The 9,539-nt window shown below is 49.3% G+C and overlaps 1 protein-coding gene across 1 annotated transcript in view; it reads right to left on the bottom strand.

The window, feature by feature from the left end:
* Window positions 1–417: 417 nt before the first annotated feature.
* The window catches only part of Lama1 (laminin subunit alpha 1), a 124,069-nt gene continuing 114,947 nt past the window's right edge, over window positions 418–9,539 (bottom strand). Inside the window, exons 58-63 of the mRNA NM_001108237.3 lie at window positions 8,480–8,669; window positions 7,423–7,581; window positions 6,772–6,925; window positions 5,067–5,200; window positions 1,335–1,557; window positions 418–765 (exon numbers count right to left, since the gene is read on the bottom strand). Of these exons, the coding sequence (NP_001101707.2) occupies window positions 605–765; window positions 1,335–1,557; window positions 5,067–5,200; window positions 6,772–6,925; window positions 7,423–7,581; window positions 8,480–8,669 (1,021 nt within the window). The 3' untranslated portion in view covers window positions 418–604. The remainder of the gene's footprint in view (window positions 766–1,334; window positions 1,558–5,066; window positions 5,201–6,771; window positions 6,926–7,422; window positions 7,582–8,479; window positions 8,670–9,539) is intronic.

Raw genomic sequence — 9,539 nt, 5'->3', positions numbered from 1 at the left:
TCCTGACTTCTAACCAGTACATGAAACTTTTTTTTTTTAATGTTGTCTTTTTTCTTTTTTTTAAAGATTTATTTATTTATTATATATGAGTACACTGTAACTGTCTTCAGATACACCAGAAGAGGGCATCGGATCTCTTTACAGATGGTTGTGAGCCACCATGTGGTTGCTGGGAATTGAACTCATGACCTCTGGAAGAGCAGTCGGGTGCTCTTAACCGCTGAGCCATCTCTCCAGCCCCGATGAAACTTTTAAAAAGTGAAATTATCCACACTACACTCTAATCTAATACAGCCTGCTGTGACATTTTAATTTTTTATGCCCAAAATGCAAACCCACAAACACTATCAAGTCTTCAACAGAAAACTCCACACCCACCAAGTTCCATCTGGAAAACTCAGGAAAGGAGAGCAGGGATACCACTGACACTTTAGACCATTTAATAGAGGTATCTGTTATCCATCTGGCTTTACTTCAACATAAATACAGCATTTTCCTCTGGAAATGCAACCTGAGCTGGAATGGGAATGAAAGACGCTTGACTTCACAGACTGTTCTCCTCAAGGCACTGGCGATGATTCCAAGGGAAGAGTCTGGCGGCAGATCAGGGCTCAGGCCCCGGGCAGGAGTGAGGGAAAACTCCGTGGAGGTCAAAGGCTCTGCTCAAGTCCAAGGATTGCACCTGTGAGCCTCTGCTCAGCTCGAGATTCCTCACACAGCCCCGGAACGAGGCCCGGCTGCTCAGGCAGTTCTGTTTGACGTGGGCTGTTGAGGAGAAAGACACAGTGCTGTTTAATTTTGCTGAGATAGGGTGAGCTGTATATGAGAGACAAAAATAATCTTAAGCGGACCCTCAGGTCAGAATGCTTCCTGCGCACGTGGTGGCTTTAGAGGGTGGCAGAATTCCCGATAACTTTTAACAGGCAACTTGAAGGCACGGTTGGGACTTGAGGAAAGTCACAAGGCAGGTGTTGAGGATCTGAGATAATTTCCTGGGACATTTCAAATGCAGAGTTTGTGTGGGAGTATGACTCCAGTCTATCCTTGTGACTTAAACTCCAACCTTGAGATCACCTAGGGCAAAGGTGGGATCACCCAGCTGACCTATCACGACAGAGCCAACGCTCTCAGTGAGAAACTTGTATGGGACAGGACTATGCTAAATTTCTCAGGGAAGTTTAGGTACAGTACTTGGAACAGCTTTTCTAAAACAGTGGGACTTGTTATTAAACTATGTATCTTTCAACCCCTGCCCCATGATCCTCTGCACTCACACCTCGCCAGGACTGAGCCTCATGTGTAGGTAACCCGAACCCCCGGGGAGTCACACATACCGGGGTAGCCACCCACATAAATGGGGTCGTTAGTGTCTGCCGAGGTGGAGTGGGTGTGAGGGCTTTCAGCCCTAACGGCGTCCCCATCCACAGTCAGGACGATTCGGTGCCTGCTTTTGTGGGCATGGAGCGTGTGCCATTTCCCATCACAGAGAGTTCTGGTGGCTCTGGGTTTGTAGGTGGCTGTTATCCTTCCAGCACCGTTGTTGACGTGAAATGAGACCTGGGCAATGCAAATACTTGGGTGAGTTTTTCTATATTTGGGACCTGTTTGCACCGGATCATTGCTAGAAGGCCAAGAGGCCGTGGAGCACAGCACATCCATGAGTCAGAGCGGAGAACAGAATAGGATTCCGGAAGCAAGGAGCAAGGACCATGACAGTGACGGTGAAGAGTCACCACCTAAAGGACTGGAACTCCATCACCCCACAGTTCTGAAATCTGTGCTCCATTCGCAGGACACTGGAGGACATTTTCAGGACTCTGCAGTTTCCCCTGGGGCTGAGCATGGACTGTACCTATGAGCGATCAGATAACTTCCCCGACCAAGCACAGATGCTCCACAACGGTGAGCAGCAAACAAAAGGCTAGGACTCTGCAAAGGGTGGAGAGGGGTTCTGGGCTGAGCGGTGTCACTCCAAAACTTGTTCACACTTTGGAGTTCTAACCTCTACCATCTGTCAGGATAGGATGATATTCAGATGCGGGGGCCTTAAGAAGGTCATTAAGTTAAAATGGGGTCACTACGGTGAACTTTAATCCGATCTTCGTCCTGATTGGAGCATCAGAACACAGACACACAGAGAAAAGTCAGTGTGAAGGAAAGATAGCAATGTGCAGGCTGAGGAGCAAGGCCTCAGGAGAAACCAACCCTACCAGGCTTTAGACTTCCAGCCTCCAGAGCTGGGAGGGTCAATTTTTGTGTTTAAACCTCGCCATTACATTGCCATGATTCTGGCAGCTCGGGATGACTGAGGAAAGTGAGCAGAATTTCAAGCACTCTGTTGTAAGTTTCCCAAGCTGCCTACTGTGGACAGTTGAGGACGTGACCGCTCCAAGGTATGGCTGACAAGTACAGCCAGAGGCCTCTGGAAGAGTCCAGAGCAGACAGAGGAAGTAGTAGACGAAGTCTGGCCAGTAGACTGAAGGGGGGAGGGGGAGTGGATTAGTGACAGGGACTCAGAAGCTGGGGGAAGGGAAGCCCATGGGCTGGGGACAGTTAGGGTAGGGGGTGGGGTGAGAAGAGCTGGGAGGAGTCATAGGTCCTGAGTGAGTCTGGAGCCCAGAGCTGCTTTAGTATGCGGATAGGCACCACTGTTAGCATTTGTCCTCTTCCCCCAACTCTCCCACCCCCCACCCCCAACCCCACCCCCCAGGAGACCCCATTTCAGAGCACACTGTGACACACTAAAGATGTGTATTGCAGGGCTTTGGAAAGAACACTAAAGTTGAAAGAGAGTAAGAAGTTATATGTAGAACACACACACACACACACACACACACACACACACACACACACAGGTAAAATATAGAATACAATAGAAAATTACATTTTTAAATAGCCTTTCAACTCCTGATAATTTTTTTTTTTAGCTGTTGTGTAAAAGCTTGTAAATAGACTTCAGGTTTTTCAAAAAGAATTTAAAGCCTAGGATGAGAAGGAAAGCTGGTTCTAAACCATAGCACTGAGACAGCAATCTGTCACGCAGGTAGGGTTTTATTTTTGTTTTTGTGCTTTAATTGAAGTGGGAAGAGGAGGGTGAAGGGCAAGGCTAAGGGAACTTTGCTAGTCTCCCCTGACCCCACCGTAGGCAGTCCTAAGGGCCAAGAACCGGACAGGAAAATACTGAAACCAATCAAGTAAATCCATGGGAACCTTCTCTTCAACTGGTCTTCTGCGTGTCTGTGTCCACCAGGTCAGACTGGTTCACAGCCCTCGTTAATGACCTTGTTTTAACTGAGTTACTTTTTTATTTACATTTATTTATTGTACGGGTGTGTGCAAGGAAGGGCCCATGTCCAAGCATGTAGAAGTCAAAGAACTTGCTGGATTTTTTTTTTCCTTCTGTCCCTGTAGGTCGTGGAGATTGAACTGATGGCATTAGTATTAGCATCGGGCGTTTATGCCCAGTAAGCCATCTCACTAGCTCCCTCTTTAAAGTCCACATAAGATCAGACCCTGAGAGATGCTAATGGGTAGGATGGCAGCATGTGAATTTGAGAGACACCATATCCCTTGCCTTCCAGAGGGAAGGCTCCAGCATCTCACTCATGGTGGCCAAGTACACTTTAGGAGAGGGCAAGCCAAGACTCCAGTATCCATGGTGTCGGTGCCCAATTCTCTCCTGCAAGGCAGTGGAATGGGAGGTAGCTCAAGGGAAGACGTAGCACTGGCAAAGACACCTGGGAAGACTGTCATCAAGGGTGGAAGTACAAGGGCTGGGAGGGGTCCCCACCCAGGGGCAGCACTGAGACTCTAGCCACTTGTGGTGACAGCCAAAAGTAGGAGGACCACCTGAGGACCAAGTTCAGGAGCCTAACTGAACTACAGCTGTGTATGAGACATCCTGAAGAGAGGGACCCCAGATGGCCCTCCATGTGCTTCTTGCCTGTGCACACATGGCCCTGAAGGGGAGAGGAGGGAAGATGGGCTCTGAAAGGTTGCACTCATTGGTTCCCGGCATGAAGGGGGCATCTGCGATGCAAGAGCACCAGAGTCATTTAAAAAAAATTTTAATTAAAAAAAAAAAAACCAGACAAACCAACGTACAATATACTCAACCCTTGAAGTAACACTCTGTAATAAGAAATAACTTCTGCTCTGCACAGCCTGCCTGGTCTCAGGAAAACGCCCTGCATGAACTTAGCCTAAAGTGACGGTTGAGAGATGGAGGCGGACCAGTGACTGCCGAGGGCGAGGAAGGCAGGGTCTAGAGGCTATGGTTACCAAGGAGCACCATGGGAGGAGACTGGTGGTAATGCTATGGTTGCCATGGATCCGATGGTGGTAATGGTTTCATTTGCATACCATGAGCTATGCACTCAGGCAGGTGTGTTCGTGGTCCATCTTATGAAGTCCTGTGGGTTGTGATGCTGTCCTGAGGGGAGTCAGGGAGGGCCTGTACCTGCAATGACTACGAGAAACCTGGGGCTGGGGAAATGTGTGTACATTTCACTGCGGTCCTGTGTGGCTCTGCTTATGTGCAAGTGAATAGTTAAGGATTATTAGAAGAGACAGGGCATTGTATGTTTTTCACTCCTGGTAAAGTTCAGGCAGAAATGCCTTGGTGTTACAGCTGCCATTTTAATTCAACTTATAAAAAGAAGTTACTCTGAAAATAGCGTTTTAGGACTATCTGATTTTATCTTTTGTCTCCATTGATGAAGTGAGTAATAAGATATTTGAATCTAACCCTATCTACATGTCTTTCCTGCTCTGCCTCTGGTAGGGTGGGCGGGGCTTGGAACTGGACCACCTACCTTGCCATCCACAATCTCTAGACCAATGGTAGGGTGGGCGGGGCTTGCCGGTGGACCACCTACCTTGCTGCCTACAATCTCTAGACCAATGGTAGGGTGGGCGGGGCTTGGAACTGGACCACCTACCTTGCCATCCACAATCTCTAGATCAATGGTAGGGTGGGTGGGGCTTGCTGGCGGACCACCTACCTTGCCATCCACAATCTCTAGACCAATGGTAGGGAGGGCGGGGCTTGCTGGCGGACCACCTACCTTGCCGTCTACAATCTCTAGACCAATGGCATCCACTTTGGCACTGCTGATTCCCAGGAGGACGCCATTCTTAGAGGAAGTTCGGAACTCCAGTGTGATATTTAAATCCAGTCGAACTTTGTAGCCTTCCTTCACTGGAAAACACAAGACAGTACCCTCACAGTGAGAACCCACAGGTTAGACCAGGCCGGGCTGGGCAAGCACTCACGGTAGCAGTCAAGTTCGAGACTTGGTTCCAGGTGCATTCCCACCCATGCCCCCAGGTTTCAGTGCTCAGAAGAAGAAACACTTCGTATTTTTTCCCTTTTGTCCTAAGGTGGAACCTCACTATGTCATCAGACTGCCACCAGATTTGCAATCCTCCTGCCTCTGCCTCCTGAGCGATGAAACTGCAGGTGTGCAGGACCGAGCCCAGACAGAAAGACTGCGTTTGAAGAAGTTGCTTGGTCAGAAACCAGAGCAGAGCGTGGGCAGAGACTTCCTTCGTCTGCATCCGGTCCCTTGGGGGACACACCCAGCTTGCTGGTCTTTCCCTGTTAGCGTCTTAACCTGTTAACCCTGGCGAGCACCACTGCTGTTGTATGAAAACTGGCCAGAGAAGGCAGCTGTTACCATTCCCGGGGCTGAAAGACAGACTGAGTGGCACATTGCAGCATCCATGCTCCCTGCCTCCTCTCCAACCAGAGCCTTGGCTCTTCTCCGTATCTCATGCTGGGGATTGATGTCTATGTGCAGGTGAAGGCAGGCACAAGGTAAGGCAAGGCCTGTGATTGGGCAGTGGAAAAGGAAGGCGGGCACAGAGTTTTGGAGAGAGGAGAGAGAGGAGTGGGGGAGGAAGAAGAACCAAGATGCAGGAGGAGAAGGACGACCCAGATCTGTGTGGCCTTAAAGGGCCACAGGTAGCTATGAATATTTCATAAGGGGTGGATTTTTATAGGACAGTTTGTCTTATCTAGGTTGACAGTTTGTATCAATATTAATTGGTTCAGAGTTTATTGTGTTGGTGTTTTGTGGGGTGAGGATTTAGTGATATAAATCTGACTGCTAAATTACAAACTTACTGAGTTTTGATTTTACTGGGTGACTGGGAGTTGTGACTCTAATCACAGGGGGTGGATGCTGGGAATGTGAGCAGAGTCCACAGCAAGAGAGTCGCAAGAGGGAGGCTACTGCAGGGCCCAGAGAGTAGCCAGTGACAGCTTGGGGTGGAAATCGGAAACGTAGCAAGTCGGGGTGAGACGCTTGGTTGATTAAGATGAAAATACCCCGCAGATGCCATGTGGCCCTGCAGTCCAGGCAATAGTGTGGGATGGTGAATTCTATTTATTATTTACTACATTCATGTTCTTATTCTTAAAGACATTATTATCATTATTATCTTTCCAATTGATATGCAACTTGGGAATCCTCCTGCCTCGGCCTCCTGAACACTGGAATCACAGGTACACACACCTGCCTTTTAATTCAAGGGTCTTTATTAACCTGGACAGGGAACATGGCCTACATAAACTCCAGCCATCTGCCGAGGACAAGACCGGTGCAGGCTTTGCACGAACAGTTAGGCACAGACCAGAACACCAAATAAACAAATTCGACCTTAGGCAGCCTCTTTAGTGGGATCTTATCCTGTCAGAGATGGATCCACATCGTCTCAGAGCACACACTGAACCCAAGGAGTTCCTTCCAGCCTGCTAACGGCACTTACCAAGAGCTGCATATCCACTTCCTTCAAAGAAAGTTCCTTCCTGGGCCACCGCATAGCACCTGTCCACTGCAAAGGCGGAGGCCGGCCTGTCTTTATCCAGCTGCTGGCTATTAACCGTCACGTCCCCGATACAAGCAGGGATGCTGTGGGTGATCTAAATCGAGCAAGACAGGAGGGTGTGAGGAGATGATGATGCCATAGGACGGCATTTTCCTGTGCTTTATTAAGCCTCCCTCCATAGCGCACAGTAGGATAGCATCTTGGTGTCTAAAGTTTAACCATGGCAATTCCTGAGGTGAATGCTCCCCTTGCTCTCTCTCAACCTGGTGCTTCAGTGATAATACACCAGACGTGTTTTCTACCATTCTGCTAAAACGCTGCTCTAACCCAGAGCGTCTCTCTCACTAAAGTATACCTACAGATTGACCGGGTTCTCCCCAACTTGCTTAGGGGCTGAGTGGCTCCAGAAAAGGGTAAGTTCATTAGCCTCAGAGTCCAGGAAAACTGGATAGCTCTAAGGGGAAGCTGCACCACATGACCCACGTAGGATCTTTAAAGGGTCTGCACTATCTATGAACCCCAGCCTCATGCAGAATAGCTCGAACAAGAACAATGGAGAATGACGGTCCTAAAACACAAGCCACTGCTTACAGTCCCGATGCTCCTGGCCCTGTAGTGAGCAGGAAGGCCTCCAAGGTACAGCTTCCTTTCCACATCCAGCGTGGTTGCATTGCCCACCACAGTGACACTGGGGGACTCTTGGCCGTCAACAGTCATGAAGGCCTTTCTTTTAATGTACTCCGTCTTGACCTACACGAGAAAATGAAAACATCCGGAATTTGCAAACCATTTGAGGAGACTCTAACAGAGGTGTGCTTTAGGTCACGTGTTCCTTAGATCAGTGAGAGCCCAGACTAGACCCTGTAGGATGGCTCTGCCTTTGGCACGCTGCGACAGAGACTAGATTGAGGCCGGTAGACAACGGGGAGACCCTACGGCAGAGCTTCAGAGCCCTGGTTATCGGCAGATGCTGTGATGAGCAGCTCAGTCCCATCGGGCCACTGGTTGTGGTAGTTTGAAGAGGAATGCCTCTCAGAGACCCATGTGTTTAAATAGGGAATGGCCTCCCTAGGAGGTGTGACTTTCTTGGAGGAGGTGTGGCCTTCTTGGAGGAAGTGTGTCACTGCAGAGGCGGGCTTTGAGGTCTCATGGGCTCAAGCTAGGCCTAATGAGGCACTCTTTCCCCTGCTGCCTGCAGATCAAGATGTAGCACTGTGTCTGCCTGCACACTGCCATACTTCCTGCCGCCATGATAATGATGGACTAAACCTCTGAAACAGTCAACCAGCCTCAGTTAAATGGTTTGCTTTATAAAGTTGCCTTAGTCATGGTGTCTTTTCACAGCAATGGAAACCTAAGATACTGGTTTCTTGCCAAGTCAAGAGCCTTTCTGAGATCTTTGATCCGTTCTGTCACCAGCTGATGGGTGTGTTTATTGGGTGTTCAACATTGAACAAGTCTCTGGGGGAATTCAGGCAGAGGGAAAGGGCCCTGCTGACAAGATGCTGACATCATCATTCAGGAGAAATGTCAAACATAAAGACAACAAGGGGGTCACCTGCTCAGATTTCCTTCATGAAAATGGAATTGCTACCACAGACGCAGGGACAAAGATGGGGACAGGTGACAGGGTCTCCTGGCGACTTACGGTGTGCCACTTGCCGTCGCTGAGCAGGGCAGGGTGAGAGACCTTGGTTCGGCCCTTGCCAAGGTCAAACATGAAGTTCAGGCGGCCCTCGTGGAGCTGGAGCACGGCGTAGTCCATTTGGTTCTGATGAGCCACGTAGTAAATAAGCCCACTGGAGGCAAATGTCCGGATGTTCAGCTGCACCTGGAGCCTGAGGGAGAACAGGACCTCAGCACCCGTGACCAGGAGGTCAGCTTCAAGTATTTAAAGTGACCTCCAAGAGACCTCCATTGCTGTTTTATCATACGCCTCCCTTACAGTCTCCAGAGAGAGGGGGTGTCCACGCACCCGTGCTCCCATCCATGGCAGAGATGGCTTATGGGAACTTTCTAAGACAGTAAAGGAGAAGGAATTCTTTAACCCTTGAAAACGAGGCTAGAATTACAGAGAGGCCCACTGGTAGCCGTACTAAGTAGTTAGGGCGGGCAACTCTGAGGAGATGGCATTTTAGCTGAGCTCTGAATGATGAAGAAAACGAGCGAGACTCCCACGTAGGTCACCGGGAAAGCCTTCGCTTGTTTTAGGACAGGACCGAGTAAGCCATCCTTAAGGGCCAGAAATTGATGGGACCATTGCTTGGGTCCATGTGGATGCCAGACCTGTCAGGTGTGAGCAAATCCGCTTTATTTCAGAAGCTAACACCACACTTTCCTTCTCATCTGGTAACGGGAACCTCAAAGCAACCACAGAGAAATGCTTACCCATTCAGAGCCTGCCCCACATGTGGCCCACACATATACAGCCATCCAATTAGACAAGATAGATGAAGCAAAGAAGTGCAGGCTGACAGGAGCCGGATGTAGATCGCTCCTGAGAGACACAGCCAGAATACAGCAAATACAGAGGCGAATGCCAGCAGCAAACCACTGAACTGAGAATAGGACCCCCGTTGAAGGAATCAAAGAAAGAACTGGAAGAGCTTGAAGGGGCTCGAGATCCCATATGAACAACAATGCCAAGCAACCAGAGCTTCCAGGGACTAAGCCACTACCTAAAGACTATACATGGACTGACCTTGGAC

The sequence above is a fragment of the Rattus norvegicus genome, chromosome 9, assembly GCF_021556685.1.
Source record: "Rattus norvegicus strain SHRSP/BbbUtx chromosome 9, alternate assembly SHRSP_T2T, whole genome shotgun sequence".
In the NCBI taxonomy this organism is placed as follows: domain Eukaryota; kingdom Metazoa; phylum Chordata; class Mammalia; order Rodentia; family Muridae; genus Rattus; species Rattus norvegicus.
Note: the sequence above shows the minus strand (reverse complement) of the source record. Positions and strands in the feature narration are given on the sequence as shown.